This window comes from Oncorhynchus mykiss, chromosome 26 (genome assembly GCF_057628025.1).
Source record: "Oncorhynchus mykiss isolate SJ-2025 chromosome 26, ASM5762802v1, whole genome shotgun sequence".
NCBI classification, from domain to species: domain Eukaryota; kingdom Metazoa; phylum Chordata; class Actinopteri; order Salmoniformes; family Salmonidae; genus Oncorhynchus; species Oncorhynchus mykiss.
In genome coordinates this window covers 27969902-27990996 of record NC_143047.1, presented here as the reverse complement: position 1 = coordinate 27990996, position 21095 = coordinate 27969902, and the positions used below count along the sequence as shown (strand labels likewise).

Below are 21095 nucleotides of genomic sequence, written 5' to 3'. Positions count from 1 at the left end.
AATCAGAGAGCAAGTAACTGATATGCAAATTGTGTCATCGATTCGTCACGTCAGCAGCAGTGGAACCGCTCTGGTCAACTAGTTAACTTCGCTCTTATAATTTTCAGTCAACGGATTTTTCGTCACTTCGGTAAGTAATAAAATCATTTTCTCGTCATAAATAGAAAGTATTGGCTCCACACAGAGCTTTGAACTCTGGGAGCAAACCGTCATTCAAATGACTGAGAGACAGTGACGCTCAGCTGTGGTCACTAACGTTACGTTAACAGTGAGAATCCCGGTCTGAAAAGCACCCAACTAGCTAACTACAATATCAGTCAAATGGCTCGCGGAACATTGTGAGTTATCCCATTTCCATAATGATTCTCAGAGTTCGAATTATTGCATTCGTGTTACTAAAGTTATTGATGGCGCTTCTCAACTGACAGCGACCCGCTGTGATGGGGTACGAGCCTCGAGCCAGCTCAGCATCGTTACCATGAATGTGCATGCAGAGGGTAAAGTGATATCAGTCGGGGGTCTCAACGAAACTCGGTCGGGTCCATCAACAACTGGTTGGATTGTCTGTGGTCAATCTATTGCATTGTTCTTAATGAATGACTGTCGACCCCCATCCAGCTTTCCCTCCTCTCCTACTCAGCAGAGGCGTCACGACACCACTGAAGTCGAGAGGAGACAAGTGGGGACACGTGTACGATTCGAGTCTCGAGAAGAACAGATGGTGGGAAAGAATCCCTAAGGCTTGCCACCTGACTTTCAGATTCAGAAAGTTAAGATTCAGCTAATTTCTCTAACTAGGTAGCCTGTTGTGATTGGGAAACACATCGAGTGCCAAGCAGCCTTTTTACTATAAGGTGCAGCAAGGCTGTTGTGAAGATTCGATGCTCAGATAGCCACGAGCCATAGCTGCACTCGGAGGATGCTGAGGTTAGTGGCCATTACAGACGGGCTTCTTTCTATCATGGGTTCATTGTTACAGATTCTCGCTGTGCCACACAAACCAGGTGTGGTTAATTGAGGGATTCTAGAACCTATTCTAAAGTAAAAATTCAACAATGCAATAGGATACTTATTAACCTTTCTTACTTCGTAATAACACTGTTATTCTTGGGGTTATTCTTATTTAACGTCTTTACAAACGAGTGTAATCAGCAGCCAGTTGATTCAAATCGATTGATGATTATCATGGATGTCCGTTGCACGTAGATGTAGTTTGTGCAAATTCTATTTTGATTTCTGAATCCATGATGGAGTTGGATCGTCGACAGACGACGGGTTTGTGAGTTTGGACAGTTTGATGCTGCATTGTTTCTGTCTCTATGTCGTTATTGTGGCTGCACTTGTTATTTGTATTTTTTGTTGTTGTTGAGGGTGCTTAGATAATAAGTCACCAGGACTCTGAAATCGACGACGCCTATTTATTTGTTATGTATAGTGGGTTGGTGATATCATGCTACTTGAGGCAAAGAGGCATAGACTCATGATAAACAAAGAAAGAAGCAAGCGGCAGGCATGCAGAGGTAACTAGCCCACTGGGCACAGACTTCAATTCAACGTCTATTCCACGTTGGTTCAACGTAATGTCAATGAAATGACGTGTAAACAACGTTGACTCAACCAATGTGTGACCAGTGGGAGGAGGCTAAATGTAAACAGGAAGCGCAGCAAAACACGAATGCATTTATTTATATTGCACTGACTATAGTGGGACCTGTTGAATGTGCTCTGGAATGGCCTTGATCAGTGAAATTAATCTTCATTGTCCAATGCTGCTTTTTTAACCAAATAAAATATTATTCAGGTGGGGGGTCTTTCGTTATTGGTGGGCTGGTTATTACCCAATACTTTGAGGGTAGAGCCTACAGATAAACCAGCCAAACAAATAGCCAAATCGAATGTAGACTATGAATTATGTTTTACATTTTAAAGTGGGTTTCACTGTAGCTAAATCTTAACTCCAGATATTAACTAGAGCTAGTTTCACTGCAGAGCTGGGTTCAAAATCAATTTATAAAGACTTTCAAGACTGCATAAAGTCTTCATAAGAACTACATAGATGCTTCACAACCCTAGCATTTATAAGCAAAGTCATAGCCTACCTACTACATGCAATTCCCCCCAAAAACGTCCTGAAACTAGATCCTCAACATTCTGGTCATGATGAGAATAAAAATAAAATATATGTCTGGATCTTATGCATTGTTCAACCAATCTAGTAAATGTGAAGGAGGAGTTAATTTGGAGTGTCACCTTGTTAATGGAAGGGCAGTCGTGTCACAGGCTCTCTCTTCCATTTCCCCTGAAAACCGGAACTTATGGTTGTTGGCAACTCCGCTAAGGCTGCACCCTAGGGTAGTGCTATTTAAAAAAACATTTTTTTCTTTTTTATAAACTGATTGACAGACGTTGGTTCAATTATTTGAATTGCATTTCCTATTTTTTTCTTCTTCGTTGAGCTCAATGATAACATTGCACACTTTCTCTGGAGATAAATCAGATCCAGACTGGACTGTGCGATGTAGTAGGGAGTTGTTGTTTCCAACAGGTCAATATTGGACATAATTTCCACTAAACTAAAATTACCATAATCCATTACACAGCTACTCATCCAGTCTGTGTTTCTTTCATGCCTGCTACAGAAGAGACAGAAGAATGCGCGATTGTGAGGTGATATAGAGAACAGCTGTTGCAGTATCTCTACCTGAAAATACATGATCTAAGTCATTGATAGTTGGTGTTCAGCAGTCATAAAAGTATGTCTTGTTTACTTTGAAGAACTACAAAATTGTGATTTTGTCAGACAGCATATATAGCAACTCTATAGAGATGAGATGATGACTTGGAATAAAATAATAAAGCCATCAAATAAAACATGTAATATACACAATGAGTTAAACATTTTTGTAAAGCAAACTGGCCCTAACCAGAATAGAAAGAGGAATGGGAGGCCCCGATGGACAACTGAGCAAGAGGACACAGGTCCTCAACTGGCAGCCTAGAAGGCCAGCATCCCGGAGTCGCCTCTTCACTGTTGACGTTGAGACTGGTGTTTTGCGGGTACTATTTAATGAAGCTGCTAGTTGAGGACTTGACACTCTTCGTATTGTCTGAGATCCCTAAATTATGGAAAGCTGCCGCGGTCATCCCCCTCTTCAAAGGGGGTGACACTCTAGACCCAAAACTGTTACAGATCTATATCTATCCTACCCTGCCTTTCTAAAGTCTCCGAAAGCCAAGTTAACAAACAGATCACCGACCATTTCGAATCCCACCGTACCTTCTCCGCTATGCAATCTGGTTTCCGAGCTGGTCACGGGTGCACCTCAGCCACGCTCAAGGTCCTAAATGATATCATAACTTCCATCGATAAAATACAATACTGTGCAGCCATATTCATCAACCTGGCCAAGGCTTTCGACTTTGTCAGTCACCTCATTCTTATCGGCAGAATCAACAGCCTTGGTTTCTCAAATAACTGCATCGCCTGGTTCACCAACTACTTCTCAGATAGAGTTCACTGTGTCAAATCGGAGGGCCTGTTGTCCGGACCTCTGGCAGTCTCTATGGGGGTGCCACAGGGTTAAATTCTCAGGCCGACTCTTTTCTCTGAATACATCAATGATGTCACTCTTGCTGCTCGTGATTCTCTGATCCACCTCTACGCAGATGACACCATTCTGTATACCTCTGGCCCATCTTTGGACACAGTGTTAACAAACCTCCAGACGAGCTTCAATGCCATACAACACTCCTTCCGTGGCCTCCCAACTGCTCTTAAATGCAAGCAAAACTAAATGCATGCTCTTCAACCGATGGCTGCCCGCACCCGCCTGCCCGTCTAGCATCACTACTCTGCACGGTTCTGACTTAAAATATGTGGACAACTACAAATACCTAGGTGTCTGGTTAGAGATGTAAACTCTCCTTCCAGACTCACATTAAGCATCTCCAATCCAAAATCAAATCTAGAATCGGCTTCCTATTTCGCAACAAAGCATCCTTCACTCATGCTGCCAAACATACATTCTTAAAACTGACTATCCTACCAATCCTCGACTTTGGCGATGTCATTTACGAAATAATCTCCCACACTCTACTCAGCAAATTGGATGTAGTCTATCACAGTGCCATCCGTTTTGTCACCAAAGCACCATATACTACCCACCACTGCTACGTGTACGTTCTCGTTGGCTGGCCCTCGCTTCATATTCATCGCCAAACCCACTGGCTTCAATGAATGATTTATTTCAGCTTTTATTTATTTCAGCACATTCCCAGTTGGGTCAGAAGTTTAAATACACTCAATTAGTATTTGGTAGCATTGCCTTTAAATTGTTTAACTTGTGTCAAATGTTTCAGGTAGCCTTCCACAAGCTTCCCATAATAAGTTGGGTGAATTCTGTCCCATTCCTCCTGACAGAGCTGATGTAACTGAGCCAGGTTTGTAGGCCTCCATGCTCGCACACGCCTTTTCAGTTCTGCCCACAGATTTTTTTGTAGGGTTGAAGTCAGGGCTTGTGATGGCCACTCCAATACCTTGACTTTGTTGTCCTTTAGCCATTTTGCCACGACTTTGGAAGTATGCTTGGGGTCATTGTCCATTTGGAAGACCCATTTGCGACCAAGCTTTAACTTCCTGACTGATGTTGTGAGATGTTGCTTCAATATATCCCCAAATATTCCTGTCTCATGATGCCATCTATTTTGTGAAGTACACCAGTCCCTCCTGCAGCAAAGCACCCTCACAACATGATGCTGCCACCCCTGTGCTTCACGGTTGGGATGGTGTTCTTCTCTTGCAAGCCTCCCCCTTTTCCTCCAATCATAACGATGGTCATTATGGCCAAACAGTTCTATTTTTGTTTCATCAGACCAGAGGACATTTCTCCAAAAAGTACGATCTTTGTCCCCATGTGCAGTTGCAAACCGTAGCCTCTCTTTTTTATGATGGTTTTGGAGCAGTGGCTTCTTCCTTGCCTTTCAGGTTATGTCGATATAGAACTTGTTTTACTGTGGATATAGATATTTTGTACCTGTTTCCTCCAGCATCTTCACAAGGTCCTTTGCTGTTGTTCTGGGATTGTTTTGCACTTTTCGCACCAAAGTACATTCATCTCTAGGGGACAGAACGTGTCTCATTCCTGAGCGGTATGACGGCTGCGTGGTCCCATGGTGTTTATACTTGCGTACTATTGTTTGTACTGATGAACGTGGTACCATTAGGCGTTTGGAAACTGCTCCCAAGGATGAACCAGACTTGTGGAGGTCTACAATTTTTTTTCTGAAGTCTTGGCTGATTTCTTTTGATTTTCCCATGATGTCAAGCAAAGAGGCACTGAGTTTGAAGGTAGGACTTGAAATACATCAACAGGTGCACCTCCAATTGACTCAAATTATGTCAATTAGCGTATCAGAAGCTTCTAAAGCCGTAACATAATTTACTGAAATTTTCCAAGCTGTTTAAAGGCACAGTTAACTTAGTGTATGTAAACGTCTGACCCACTGGAATTGTGATACAGTGAATTATAAGTGAAATAATCTGTCTGTAAACAATTGTTGGAATAATTCCTTGTGTCATTGTCACGATTGTCGGAATAATTATCGGACCAAACAACAGCGCGATATGGTTTCCACATAATATTTATTTGAAAACGCACAAAACAACAAATAAAGAACGAAACAAACAATGAACCGTTACCATAGAGGTGCTACGTGCACTAACTCAAAACAATATCCCATAAAACACAGGTGGAAAAAATGCTACTTAAATATGATCCCCAATTAGAGATAGCCAGCTGCCTCTAATTGAGAATCATGCCAAGCACCAAAATAGAAAAATTAAACTAGAACCCCACATAGAAAATAATAACTAGAAAACCCCCCAGTCACGCCCTGACCTACTATACCATAGAAAAACAAAGGCTCTCTGTGGTCAGGAGGTTCTGGACTGTGGACCGTCTCAGGAGGTTCCGGACTCTGGCCGGAAGCTCTGGACTCTGGCCGGAAGCTCTGGACTGGGGACCGTCACCAGAAGCTCTGAACTGGGGACCGTCACCGGAAGCTTTGGACTGGGGACCGTCGCCGGAAGCTCTGGACTGGGGAGGCGCACTGGAGGCCTGATGCGTGGGGCCGGTACAGGTGACACTGAACTGGTGACACGCACCTCAGGGCAAGTGCGGGAAGCAGGCACAGGATGTACCTGACTGGGGACATGCACTTCAGGGAGAGTGCGAAGAGCAGGCACAGGACGTACCTGACTGGGAACACGCACTTCAGAGAGAGTGCGAGGAGCAGGCACAGGACGTACCTGACTGGGAACACACACTTCAGGGAGATTGCGAGGAGGAGACACATGACGTACCAGACTGGAGAGGTGCACTTGAGGTCAAAAGAGTGGAACAGGCACAGGTTGCACCAGACTGCTAACCGGATCCTCTGGTCGGATGTTGAGCAGAACACACTTGCACAACATCTCTCTCATCTCACAACTTCGCCATTGCCTCCCTGACAGTCTCTGGCTCTTCCCTCTGCTCAGCCGCCAGCTCCATGTGCCTTCCCCCCCCAAAAAACTTGGGTTGTCCTTGGGCTTACTGAAGCCGCAAACCCTGTCGTCATCGCTGTCCTCCATAATCTCCTTCCGTCTGTTGCCAAGGAAGGGTTTCGCATCTCCCCATCACTTCTTCCCATGTCCAGAAATCCTTCCCTCTTTGGGCACGCTGCTTGGTCCTGGTTTGATGGGATATTCTGTCACGATCGTCGGAATAATTATCGGACCAAACTGCAGCACAATATAGTTTCCACATAATATTTATTTGAAAACTCACAAACAACAAAGAAAGAACGAAACAAACAACGAACCGTTGTTACTTAAATATGATCCCCAATTAGAGACAACGATAGCCAGCTGCCTCTAATTGGGAATCATACCAAGCACCAACATAGAAAAACTAAACTAGAATCCCACATAGAAGATAATAACTAGAGTCACGCCCTGACCATACCATAGAAAAACAAAAGGCTCTCTATGGTCAGGGAGTGACAGTCATGCACAAAGTAGATGTCCTAACCGACTTAACAAGAAATCTCTGAGTGGTTGAAAAACTAGTTTTAATGACTCCAACCTAAGTCTATGTAAACTTTGACTTCAACTGTATATTTCACTGGTCACCCCCAAATCCAACTAATCTTTGGCCGCCTTTCCTTCCAGTTCGCTGCCGCCAATGACTGGAACGAATTGCAAAAATCACTGAAGCTGGAGACTTACAGTGGGGCAAAAAAGTATTTAGTCAGCCACCAATTGTGCAAGTTCTCCCACTTAAAAAAATGAGAGAGGCCTGTAATTTTCATCATAGGTACACTTCAACTATGACAAACAAAATGAGAAAAAAAATCCAGAAAATCACATTGTAGGGATTTTTAATGAATTTATTTGCAAATTATGGTGGAAAATAAGTATTTGGTCAATAACAAAAGTTTCTCAATACTTTGTTATATACCCTTTGTTGGCAATGACAGAGGTCAAACGTTTTCTGTAAGTCTTCACAAGGTTTTCACACACTGTTGGTATTTTGGCCCATTCCTCCATGCAGATCTCCTCTAGAGCAGTGATGTTTTGGGGCTGTTGCTGGGCAACACGGACTTTCAACTCCCTCCAAAGATTTTCTATGGGGTTGAGATCTGGAGACTGGCTAGGCCACTCCAGGACCTTGAAATGCTTCTTACGAAGCCGCTTCTTCGTTGCCCGGGCGGTGTGTTTGGGATTATTGTCATGCTGAAAGACCCAGCCACGTTTCACCTTCAATGCCCTTGCTGATGGAAAGAGGTTTTCACTCAAAATCTCACGATACATGACCCCATTCATTCTTTCCTTTACACGGCTCAGTCGTCCTGGTCCCCTTGCAGAAAAACAGCCCCAAAGAATGATGTTTCCACCCCCATGCTTCACAGTAGGTATGGTGTTCTTTGGATGCAACTCAGCATTCTTTGTCCTCCAAACACGACGAGTTGAGCTTTTACCAAAGTTATATTTTGGTTTCATCTGACCATATGACATTCTCCCAATCTTCTTCTGGATCATCCAAATGCTCTCTAGCAAACTTCAGCCGGGCCTGGACATGTACTGGCTTAAGCAGGGGGACACGTCTGGCACTGCAGGATTTGAGTCCCTGGCGGCGTAGTGTGTTACTGATGGTAGGCTTTGTTACTTCGGTCCCAGCTTTCTGCAGGGCATTCACTAGGTCCCCCCGTGTAGTTCTGGGATTTTTGCTCACCGTTCTTGTGATCATTTTGACCCCAAGGGGTGAGATCTTGCGTGGAGCCCCAGATCGAGGGAGATTATCAGTGGTCTTGTATGTCTTCCATTTCCTAATAATTGCTCCCACAGTTGATTTCTTCAAACCAAGCTGCTTACCTATTGCAGATTCAGTCTTCCCAGCCTGGTGCAGGTCTACAATTTTGTTTCTGGTGTCCTTTGACAGCTCTTTGGTCTTGGCCATAGTGGAGTTTGGAGTGTGACTGTTTGAGGTTGTGGACAGGTGTCTTTTATACTGATAACAAGTTCAAACAGGTGCCATTAATACAGGTAACGAGTGGAGGACAGAGGAGCATCTTAAAGAAGAAGTTACAGGTCTGTGAGAGCCAGAAATCTTGCTTGTTTGTAGGTGACCAAATACTTATTTTCCACCATAATTTGCAAATAAATTCATAAAAAATCCTACAATGTGATTTTCTGGATTTTTTCCCCTCATTTTGTCTGTCATAGTTGAAGTGTACCTATGATGAAAATTACAGGCCTCTCTCATCTTTTTAAGTGGGAGAACTTGCACAATTGGTGGCTGACTAAATACTTTTTTGCCTCGCCGTTTCTCCCTCCCTAACTTTAAGCATCAGCTGTCAGAGCATCTTACCGATTGCACCTGTATATAGCCCATCGTAAATAGCCCACCCAACTACCTCATCCCCATGTTGTTATTTTTTTTTCTTCTCTTTTGCTCCCTGGTATCTCTACTAGAGGTCGACCGATTAATCGGAATGGCCGAGTAATTAGGGACGATTTCAAGTTTTCATAACAATCGGAAATCTGTATTTTTGGGCGCCGATTTGCCGATTCCCCCCCCCCCCCCCCCCCCCATTTTTTTGTTATTTTTTTCACACCTTTATTTAATCTTTATTTAATTAGGCAAGTCGGTTAAGAGCACATTCTTATTTTCAATGACGGCCTAGGAACAGTGGGTTAACTGCCTCTTTCAGGGGCAGAAAGACAGATTTTCACCTTGTCAGCTCGGGGGATCCAATCTTGCAAGCTTACAGTTAACTAGTCCAACACAATAACGACCTGCCTTTCTCTCGTTGCACTCCACAAGGAGACTGCCTGTTACGCAAATGCAGTAAGCCAAGGTAAGTTGCTAGCTAGCATTAAACTTATTAAATCTTATAAAAAACAATCAATCATAATCACTAGTTAACTACACATGGTTGATGATATAACTAGATATTATCTAGTGTGTCCTGTGTTGCATATAATCTGACTGAGCATACAAGCATACAAGTATCTGACTGAGCGGTGGTAGGCAGAAGCAGGCGTGTAAACATTCATTCAAACAGCACTTTCGTGCGTTTTGCCAGCAGCTCTTTGTTGTGCGCCAAGCATTGCGCTGTTTATGACTTCAAACCTATCAACTCCCGAGATGAGGCTGGTGTAACCGAAGTGAAATGGCTGGCTAGTTAGCGCACGCTAATAGCGATTCAAACTTCACTAGCTCTGAGCCTTGGGTGGTTGTTTCCCTTGCTCTGCATGGGTAACGCTGCTTCGATGTGGTGGCTGTTGTCGTTGTGTTGCTGGTTCGAGCCCAGGGAGGAGCGAGGAGAGGGACGGAAGCTATACTGTTACACTGGCAATACTAAAGTACCTATAAGAACATCCAATAGTCAAAGGTTAATGAAATACAAATGGTATAGAGGGAAATAGTCCTATAATAACTACAACCTAAAACTTCTTACCTGGGAATATTGAAGACTCATGTTAAAAGGAACCACCAGCTTTCATATGTTCTCATGTTCTGAGCAAGGAACTGAAACGTTAGCTTTCTTACATAGCACATATTGCACTTTTACGTTCTTCTCCAACACTTTGTTTTTGCATTATTTAAACCAAATTGAACACGTTTCATTATCTACTTGAGGCTAAATTGATTTTATTGATGTATTATATTAAGTTAAAATAAGTGTTAATTCAGTATTGTTGTAATTGTCATTATTACAAATACATATATATATTTTTTTAAATCGGCCGATTAATCGGCATCACTTTTTTTTTTTGGTCCTCCAATAATCGGTATTGGTATCGGCGTTGAAAAATCATAATCGGTCGACCTCTAATCTCTACTTGCACATTCATCTTCTGCACATCTATCACTCACGTTTTTAATTGCTAAATTGTAATTATTTAGCCTCTATGGCCTATTTTTTTCCTTACCTCCCTAATCCTACTACATTTGCACACACTGAATATAGACTTTTCTATTGTGTTATTGACTGTATGTTTGTTTATCCCATGTGTAACTCTGTGTTGTATGTGTCACACTGCTTTGCTTTATCTTGGCCAGGTCGCAGTTGTAAATCATAACTTGTTCTCAACTGGCCTACCTGGTTTAATAAAGGTGGGAAAAAAAGTGTTAAAAAATTATGTACTTTTCCTCTTGCTCAGTTGTGCACCGGGGCCTCCCACTCCTCTTTCTATTTTGGTTAGAGCCAGTTTGCGCTGTTCTGTGAAGATAGTAGTACCCAGCGTTGTACAAGATCTTCAGTTTCTTGGCAATTTTTCATTTCTCAGAACAAGAGTTTCAGTAGAAAGTCTTTGTTTCTGACCATTTTGAGCCTGTAATCGAACCCACAAATGCTTATGCTCCAAATACTCAACTAGTCTAAAGAAGGCCAGTTTGATTGCTTCTTTAATCAGAACAACAGTTTTCAGTTGTGCTAACATAATTGCAAAATAGTTTTCTAATGATCAATTAGCCTTTTAAAATTATAAACTTGGATTAGCTAACACAACGTGCCATTGGAACACAGGAGTGATGGTTGCTGATAATGGGCCTCTGTATGCCTATGTAGATATTTGCCGTTTCCTGCTACAATAGTCATTTACAACATTAACAATGTCTACACTGTATTTCTGATCAATTTGATGTTATTTTAATGGACAACAAATGTGATTTTCTTTCATAAACAAGGACATTTCTAAGTGACCCCATACTTTTGAACGGTAGTGTATATCCCAAGTAGTAAGTACATTTGCCGTTAATTCCTATAATTTCTAATCTACAATGTTTGTTTTGTTATGGTTATTTTTGTTAATGCTTTTTTCTATATTGTTACTTCAGTCTTTTACCGATCTGATTGTCGGAGTGAACACGTTGTTTGCATAGCGCACAACCTATGCTACACTTGTGAAAAACAAGTTTTGGTTTGTTTCATTCAATTGACTAGTTTTGACAATTTAGTCATTGTGTTTTGTTTGGAGCGCTCCTGTCATTGTTGAGTAAGGATGCGCATTGATTACTTCTTATCTCTTGTGCAAATAGCTTACAGCTGTGTATGTTTGGAGCTCACTGTCAGGAAACTCTGAGGGCCCAGAATATGTTATACATAGGTGCAAGTTTGCTAGCATGAGCTTCAGGCCACACAATAGTTAATAGTTGATACAATGTTGTTGGTTTTATGAGCTGTTTTTACATAGTTGGCAATGGCAATAGAAGTAACTTTTTAGGTTTGTATCATTTTTATTAAGATTTGGATAGAATTTTGATTAACCACATGACAATGATTTTGACATACGTTATTATAAATTAAATCTAACTGTTACACGAAAATGTGCATATGAAAACCATAACTGGCATGCAGATCGGTAGAAATTGTAAGATAAAATGGCATTCCACATCAGAAAAGTTACCGACTCGTGTAGCCTATTACCGGCAACTACAGAAGATTAGCTGCAGAATCTGCGAAAGCCAGTAGGAGCGGGAGAAGGATGGTTAGGATGGTCAGGTTAAGTTTTTCTGATTATCTTCATCTCTGGCACCCTCTTGAGTCATTTGTGTCTTATTTAATCAAAAACTGCTCTTAAAGCATCAGACAAGCTCAATGCAAATATAGTTGCTTTTATTTAATTACATTTGGTGTGTCTATATGTGGAGAAATGCACATTTATAGGCTGTCTATGGTTGAGACTAGGGCTGTCGCACACTAAATAATATCTTGGTCTACCGAAAGTCGTCTGTTCTATCGACCAATCGATTGGTCGAAGCTATTATTTAGTGTGGGACAGCCCTAGTCTCAACCATAGACAGCCTATAACCGGTTGTATTGTACATCATATAGCTTAGGTTCTACAGTTCATCATTGGTCCCAACTAATACAAGATGAAGAAGCAGCAGCAGGAAAAACTATGCGGCTCAGATAAGCTACCTAACCTACCCCTGATTACTCATTCAGTTTGTTGAGCGGCCCGGGTAGGATTCTGGTCTGATGTTACCTCTAATTGAGTGATCAGATTTTCCTGTCTGTTTGGGAGAATTAGGCCTGGCCATTCTGCTCATTGTCAGTTACAATGGAGCCCTGCTAAGTGACTGAGCGCGATGGGAGTTCTCTTTTCATGCCTAGCCTGCCCTCAGCTGTAGGTCTGTGTTTCAAGAGAAGAGAATACTCTCCTACTACTGGGCTGGCTGCTAGTCACATGAGAACAGAGCTCTAGTATAGCCAAGAGCTGGGCATGGGATATGATCTGGCCCCTGCTATCTGGTGCTCCTGTTAAACACAGTTCTAACTGCTATAGCTGTCCATGTTGTTATGGAATGGAGGTCCAGCACAACTGTCATTTATGAAAATGAGTAAGGCTACATTAATGATTCACAGTAACCATGTTAGGGTTAAGTCTTGATCCTTCCTGTATGAATCTTGTGTATTGTCTTGGTTGTGTGCTTGTGTCATACTGGGCCTTTGTAACAATGAGTAAAAAGTAAGGTTTCATCATAGCCAGGGACAGCCCCACTACTAGGGCTGGGCAGTATGCAGATTTTCATATCTTAATACTGTTCTTCTCTCATCCCGAGATGTACAGTTTTACCATGGAGGCTGCTAGCTAAATATGCTAACAAGCGCAAATGGAAAAATATTTCAAAGACCGGCAGCCCAGCTATAAAGTTATACATACATAGGTAGGAGCTACTGAATGTCATTTTTGGTGAGTTTGGACATTTACAAGCGAATGTGAACGAGATACATTGTGCAATAAACAGTACTGGCTCTGGAGCAGCATGTGTACACGCTGTGTCTGTGTGGAGTCTGGAGTCTCTAGGGCAACAAGCCTGCTTGCTCTGCTTAGAGAAGAAGAGACAGAACACCTTTTCCGTTCTCGGCCTATCAGCTGACAGCGTTCTGATGAAGCTACATTTCTCGGTGTAGCCAGCCTACTTTGCTCCAGATTAACTTTAAGAAAAACATTAGGAAATGTAGCTACATTCTTTCTATAATAAACAGAAATATGATGGCCATGCATTGTTTTTGCAAAAAATACATTGCATGTTTATTGTAAGCTCATTTAGTCTACTTGTGTGACTGCCAGCCTAATAGCGTTGCGCTTCTGTTGTCATCTGATGAAAATGAAGCTATATTCTGCTGAATGTGTTGCAGTAATGCATTTTATGTGAAGAAAAACTATAGTTGCACATCCCTGATCACTCTATTGAAGCAAAAAAACAATTGACTTTCAATATAAAACTCAACCCCTGTCAATACACAGCTCAACTCAACTGCTCCCGCTTTGTGGCATTTACAAACAAGCACGTGACTGGCTCAACTGTTCTGGGGAACTACGGTGAGCTTCATAATGGAAAATAATGTGACAAGTGAAATGAAGAATGCTTTATCTTCTAACATATTGCCCAAGTTGACTGCAGGTATTTACTTACAAAGTAGCTACAAATATTAAAATATATAGAAAAACTTCAAATAAATAGTTAATGGTATTTGTATTTGAAAAACCATCCCGTGGCTATTTCCAAATACCCCGCTATACGGTATACACGGTATACTGCCCAAGCCTACCCACTACCCCACTTAACCTTAACAGAGGTTCACGAGTTGTGGTTGAAGCTTTGGATCTCAGTTGTATGTCCCCCCTCTGTATCAGAAGACTTGTGAGAGCCATGACTGTACATTCAGGAAGGCATGTCAAAGTGTTTGTAGTGAGGTGAGTGTGTGTGGTGAGTATGAGTCAGCAGGTCTTGACTAACAAGTGTTCCGTCATCTATTGGTCATTGGTCTGTGGTTAGATGCATCCTGAGCCAACCTCCCTGGCTGTTGACACAAACAGCATCAGCTGTCTATCTGTCTGTCTGCACCTTCCTCCCACACCTTCAGTAGCTACTAGCAGACAGACGGCTCGATAGATAGCAGGCACAGCACAGCCACAGGGCTGAGGCTGATCGCATCAGGGGGCTTTGAACCGAGGAAGACTAGAGGCACCTGTCTGTTGGTCTGTCTGGCAGTTGATTCAGTTTAGATCAGATCAGATGTGTTACCACACAACTACCTGCTGCCAACCAGAGATAATTGACAGTGCCAAATTTATCCCAGGCCTGTCTGACCTAGCCATTACTTGGCTTTTTGGCAGCCGCTGTTTTCACTGTTGACGTTTACGTGGCTGGGAGCGTCTGTTATGGTAATAAATTGTAGTGTATATGAGGTAGAGGTGTATGGAGATCTTGAAAACAACTAGACGTGTATTGATTTGAATAACACAGGATGAACATCAAAAAGAGACAGGCTAAATTTCTTAAAATCTATTTGACAACTGAAAATCTCTTTATTGTGCAGCCCACACACAGCTCAGTATGAACGAGACATGTTTAAATATGTTTTTCTTCTCTCTGTTAAATCTGACTTGAGGTTTTGTCTTAGTTTTTCTCTCCAGAGCCAGTCTGTGATGGACATACTGTAGCTCAGTAACACGTGGCGCTCCTCAGCACCAGCTAGAACCCAGCAGAGGTCCAACGTGGGGGACTGGTCTCCGGAAGACTGACCCTGGCCCCTGGGCCATGACAGATCCCATCATGGACTTCTTTGACGACCCCAACCTGTTTGTGGGAGGGCTGGACGGGTTGGCTGAGGAGGGCTTCCCCTCTGGACCCTCGCTGGTAGATGTGCTCAACCTCAGCGCAGGCTTTGAGCCTCTACAGGTGGAGCCGATGGGGGCAGGGAAACACCCCGGGATGATACCCACCTCCATGCCCTCCTCCACCCAACAGAGCATGGCTTATGGGCAGCAGATGGGGAATTTTCCAGGCATGAAGGCCCAGAACTCCATGGGACAGCCCTTCGCTGGCTCTGAGGGTGTGGGTGGTGGAGGGATGATAGCAGCACAGCATACCCAGTTCCATGGGCGCTCAATTGGTCAGGCACCCCAATCCAACGCGTTGTTTTCCAACAGCAGCCCCATGTGGGGCAACCAGGACCAGAACGGGAACCTCTACCACCCAGTGCCCCAGCAACAACAACAACTACATCAACAACAGCAGCAGCAACTCCACAACCAACAGCATCACCTCCAACAGCAACAGCCACAGCAGCAGCACCACCCTTGTCAACAACAACTTCAGCAGCAGCAACACCAGCTTCTGAACCAGCGGCAGCAGCACCTTCATCAACAGGTAGTGAACCCTCAGTCTCTATCTCAGCAGCACCACAGCTTCCCCTTCCACCAGGCCAACCAACAGCCAGCATCCCACAATCAGCAGCTTACCACCGGGGGGACCCAGTTCCACTCCAGGGCTGTGCCTAACTCAGGGGCTCTGGCCACAGCTAATGTGGAAACCCCCAATGCCTCACTGGCTGGAACCCCACCACAGCAGGGTGGCTACCAGCTGGTGCAGGGGACTCAGGGGGCCTTTCCTGGGGTAGGGCCAAAGGACTCTAGCATGTCCTTCTCCATGCAGACCTGCTCCCCCATGGCTCACACCCTGTCCTCCTGCTCAGTGAGCTCCACCACCGCCTACCCTCCCTCCCAGTACTCCTTCCCTGGCCAGGGACAACCTGGCATCTCCAGCCTGAGCCAGCCTCTCTCTTTAGCCCCAGTGTCCATGATCCCCACCACCACTCCCCTGCCCTCCTCAGTGCCTGAACTCTCTCTCGTGGGAGCTGGATGTGCGTTTTTGTCTGCTCCAGGGATGACTCAGCATCATCAGCCCAAACAGGTCCCAGTCAGCCAGGCTGAGGACGAATGTCCCTTCCGGGCTCTGCGCTGCTCCAGGCAGACCTTAGGGAACTACGACTCATCTGAGATGTTTGGCCAGGCCATGAGCTGCTACCCCAGTGCAGTCAGCCAGCTCGTTCCAGACCAGCACCAGCCCCAGAACTGTGGATCTAACTTGGAAGTTACCAGACCTCCGGCCAGCACCACTACCACTAACGGCTACGTGTCTCTAGAGGTTAGCCTGGCAGGGCTGCAAGGGGAGGTGGAGGCCCAAGGAGGGGGCTTTGAGGGCCTGGAGGCTCCGGACCTGCTGGCTGATGAGCTGCTGCCTCAGCTGGAGGCTGCCCTCAGTCAGCACGATCACCACGACTCCAACTGTTCCTGGACCAATGGTGGGGATGGAGAGAGGAATGGAAAGGGAGAGGAAGAAGAAGAGATGAAGGAGGAAGACAGGATCTCCATATCCATGGACTACAAGATACAGGTAAACCCATTGGGCCATTAACACTTGCTTTCAGTCTGAGGCTGGCTAGGCTGACATATGCTGACAGACATATGCTGACAGAAATGATGATATGGATGAAGTACCTAGTTATCCAGATTCCGCAGAGTTCTCCTTCATTCATCTATTTAAAGATGCACTATGCAGAAATCACTCTGCCATTTCCTGGTTGCTACAATTCTAATTTCAGTTTATGTGACAAAACAAGCAAGTATAGTGTAGAGAGTCACGTACCATCTAAACCACTGTGAAATATATTTCCCATAACCCAAAATATTGTATTTTCAGCTATTTGAAGCTTGAGTACAAAACTTTAAGTAAAAGATGCAAATATGGAAACGGAAAGCGTAGAAATAGACTTCTTGTTTTCAATGAGATGACAATTCTACGTGAATTTGGTCTGGTCGTTCAAAAAGTGACATATTGCAGCTTTAATGTATTACTACAGGGGAAGAAATACACATTGCCGATGTATAGAATAGTTGTGGTTGTTGGTGCTAATAGTTGTCCTTCCACTTGACCACATGGGCAGGAGGGGATTGGTAAAGCGAATTGTCAAATGTCAAATTATATCTCATTCCATTCCCATTTAAATCTATATCTGCATCTTATCCAGGTTGTTTTATCTATTCAGTTGCAACTATGTTGGAAATTAATGGAAATAATTGACAGTGAGACATGTATTTGTGACAGCTACGTTAATGGATACATCTCTTGCACTGACAGAGAGACTAGAGAGAGCCTTGCCATGCTTTCACTCCTCTCAGCAGCCAGACGCCAGCCAGCCACCCATGTAATGTTTAACTAGCCCTGGAAGAGCATGAGCATATTTGGTGCACCTGCAATCAGGGGGGAGGTGGAGGGAGGGGAAGGAAGCTCAGCCCTCCTTTAAATGATAATAATACAGCCTATTCTAGCTATCCTCTCAGTATTGTGTCCCAAATGGCACCCATTTCCCTATATTTTACCAAAGCCCTGGTCAAGAGTAGTGCACTAAATAGAGAATAGAGTGCCATTGTGGGACACTGACAGACAACAGGTAATTACAGTAGCCTAGCTGTGTCCCAGGGCCTGATTAATAGTGGCAGCAGTGTCTCCAGGACTTACAGTAACTAAGCGTACTCAAAGCTATAGATGTGGGTCGGGGCAGGCTAGAGGCTTGTCTGTCTGTCTTGCTGCTGCGCACTGCACTCACTACATGGCTAGATAAGAGTGTGGGAGTGGTTGCTGTTGTGGTTTTCTCTGTGCGTGTGTGTCTTTGAGTGAGAGAGAGGGAGAGGAGGGGGAGGGAGAGAGGATAGAGAGGGACAGAGGGAGTAGTGAGTGAGAGATAGGAGGGGGAGGGAGGTAGGATAGAGATGGATAGAGGGAGTAGTGAGTGAGGGAGAGGAGGGGAGGGGGAAGGAGAGAGAGAGAGAGAAGGAGGGAGGGAGGCTAATGACAGACACAGAGAGAGGTAGAGAGTGCATTAGTGTGCTGCTCTGGCTCTGACAGGCACAAGGCGGATCCTGAAGCAGAGCTGGCCAGTAGCATAGCAACATCCATCCACACACCTCTCTTTGCCTGGTTCCACAGTGACGCAGACAGCCAGGCAAAGAGGACCGTCAGCAGCAGTCTGTACTGTATGTCAGACCTGGGTTCAAATACTATTTGTTTAGGTCAAATACTTAAACTGTGCTTGAGTAATGGAACCAATAGAATAGTCCCAAATCTACTAACCCCACCCATCTGGAACTCCAGGCAGGCTAAAGATTTCAAATAGTGTTTGAACCCACATCTGATCACCAGCAGCACAGTGTGTCTGTTCCCTTCCATGGCCCTAGTGCTGGCACATGCAGCTCAGCACTCATCAGAACTATCTCTGACTGGCTCTGTAAATTGTAAACAAGGGAGCGCACACACCCACACACCCACAAACACACACACACACAACTACTCTCTGGTGAATGGTGACTCACAAGTCACTAGGTCTTTACCCTGTCTCTACAGCATAGCTCTGTCCCTCTCAACTCTACCACTTAGACTAACAGGTAGGCTGAAATACTCGAGCACAGACTGGTGTTTTGACCCAGCAGCCAATTTGTCCAATTTGTCCATCCACTAATTGAAATGGGACATGGAACACCAGCAAACAGGCCCAGCTTCCCTACAGTCTGTGTCAACATCCACCCTTGTGTTGATGCTTTTGGGTAGACTGCTCTATTCATGTCCACTGGTGTGTGAAGAGCCAACAGATACTGTGTTTGCTGAACAGGCAGGGCATCAGGGGATAGAGTGGTGCCCATCCCCCTGTCCTAGTCTCACTGCCTGTCTCTGGCCCTGTCTCACTTCCTGTCTCTAGCCCTGTCTCACTGCCTGTTTCTGTCCCTGTCTCACTGCCTGTCTCTGGCCCTGTCTCACCCCCTAGTCCTGTCTCACTGCCTGTCTCTGGCCCTGTCTCACCCCCTAGTCCTGTCTCACTGCCTGTCTCTGGCCCTGTCTCTGGCCCTGTCTCTGGCCCTGTCTCACTCCCTGGCCCTGTCTCACTCCCTGGCCCTGTCTCACTCCCTGGTCCTGTCTCACTCCCTGGTCCTGTCTCACTCCCTGGTCCTGTCTCTGGCCCTGTCACACTCTCTGGTCCTGTGTCTGGCCCTGTCTCACTCCCTGGTCCTGTCTCTAGCCCTGTCTCACTACCTGTCTCTGGCCCTGTCTCACTGCCTGGTCCTGTTTCTAGCCCTGTCTCACTGCCTGGTCCTGTCTCACTCCCTGCTCCTTTCTCTAGCCCTGTCTCACTGCCTGGTCCTGTCTCACTCCCTGGTCCTGTCTCTACCTCTGTCTCACTGCCTGTCTCACTACCTGGTCCTGTCTCTGGCCCTGTCTCACTGCCTGTCTCACTGCCTGGTTCTGTCTCTGGCCCTGTCTCACTCCCTGTCTCTGGCCCTGTCTCACTGCCTGGTCCTGTATCTAGCCCTGTCTCACTGCCTGGTTCTGTCTCTGGCCCTGTCTCACTGCCTGGTCCTGTGTCTGGCCCTGTCTCACTGCCTGGTCCTGTCTCTAGCCCTGTCTCACTGCCTGGTTCTGTCTCTTGCCCTGTCTCACTCCCTGTCTCTGGCCCTGTCTCTAGCCCTGTCTCACTGCCTGGTCCTGTGTCTGGCCCTGTCTCACTGGCTGGTTCTGTCTCTGGCCCTGTCTCACTGCCTGGTCCTGGCTCTGGCCCTGTCTCACTGCCTAGTCCTGTCTCTTGATTTGGGTTGGGCTTATTGTTTGTGCAAAATTGAGACCAACGCATGTGAAGCACACCTGTGTCTCTCACAGAACTGAAACGAGATTCACTTTCTATGATCTCTCTCCCTATCTGCTCTGATAGACATGAATGAGCCTGCAATGCTGATCTCTCCAGTGTTGCACTTCATCATTTATTTCCTTATAGAATCATAGCCGTGCGAAGGGTTCTGGAGGAGCTGCATCACCCCTGATACATTTGCCAAAGTTATAGAGTTACTGCTGTCTGTTCAGAAAGAAATGAAATAATTCAGAATAGCCTAGTACACCATGAGAAAGCATATCATTTAGCCACAGAGGAACATTAGCGTCTTTTAAAAAAAATGTGCCTAGCTGTGAAATGTAGCCCAATAACAAGGCATAGCCTACTGTTGGGAACGCATGGGAAATCTGTCAGTTAATAAACAGCATGCATCAATACCGGTATATAGTATACCACCCAGACAGTTGTAGGCCTAGTCCTCAGGAGCTAGTGCTTGGCTATTCACTGTTAGTCACACAGAGAGACTGACTTCTAGACAGAGGGCTTTTGTTCCCAGTCATTGTGAAGACAGCAGTATGATAAAGGAGCTGAGTATTTATTTTTTGCCTTTATTTAAGTAGGCAAGTCAGTTAAGAACAAATTCTTATTTTCAATGATGGCCTAGGAACAGTGGGTTAACTGCCTTGTTCAGGGGCAGAACAACGGATTTTTTACCTTGTCAGCTCGGGGATTCTGTAACGCTTGTCGTCTGGAGAAAGAGAGAAGGACCAATGCGCAGCGTGGTAAGTGTCCATTATTTTAATAAAACAACTGAACAAAAACGACAAACAGTCCTGTAAGGTGACGAAAAACACTAAACAGAAAATATTCACGCACAACTAAAATGGGGAAAACAGGCTACCTAAGTATGATTCTCAATCAGAGACAACGATCGACAGCTGCCTCTGATTGAGAACCATATCAGGCCGAACACAGAAATACAACAAAGAAAAAAGAACATAGACTACCCACCCCAACTTACACCCTGACCAAACTAACAAAGACAAAATAAAGGAACTAAGGTCAGAACGTGGTGGTGCGGACTCCGGCCGCAAAATCTG

General features: G+C 44.8%; 1 protein-coding gene across 12 annotated transcripts in view; it reads left to right on the top strand.

The window, feature by feature from the left end:
* The window catches only part of LOC110506740 (ATP-dependent chromatin remodeler CHD9), a 131503-nt gene continuing 110408 nt past the window's right edge, over positions 1-21095 (top strand). For 6 of the 12 annotated variants that reach the window (XM_090222619.1, XM_090222617.1, XM_090222614.1 and 3 more), the window contains exons 1-2: positions 1-130; positions 14959-16733. In XM_090222619.1, the coding sequence (XP_090078745.1) occupies positions 15096-16733 (1638 nt within the window). In that variant the 5' untranslated portion in view covers positions 1-130; positions 14959-15095. Of the gene's footprint in view, positions 131-618; positions 928-14958; positions 16734-21095 lie in introns of those variants that run through there. The other 6 variants (XM_090222615.1, XM_090222613.1, XM_090222629.1 and 3 more) reach the window with 5 other exon arrangements.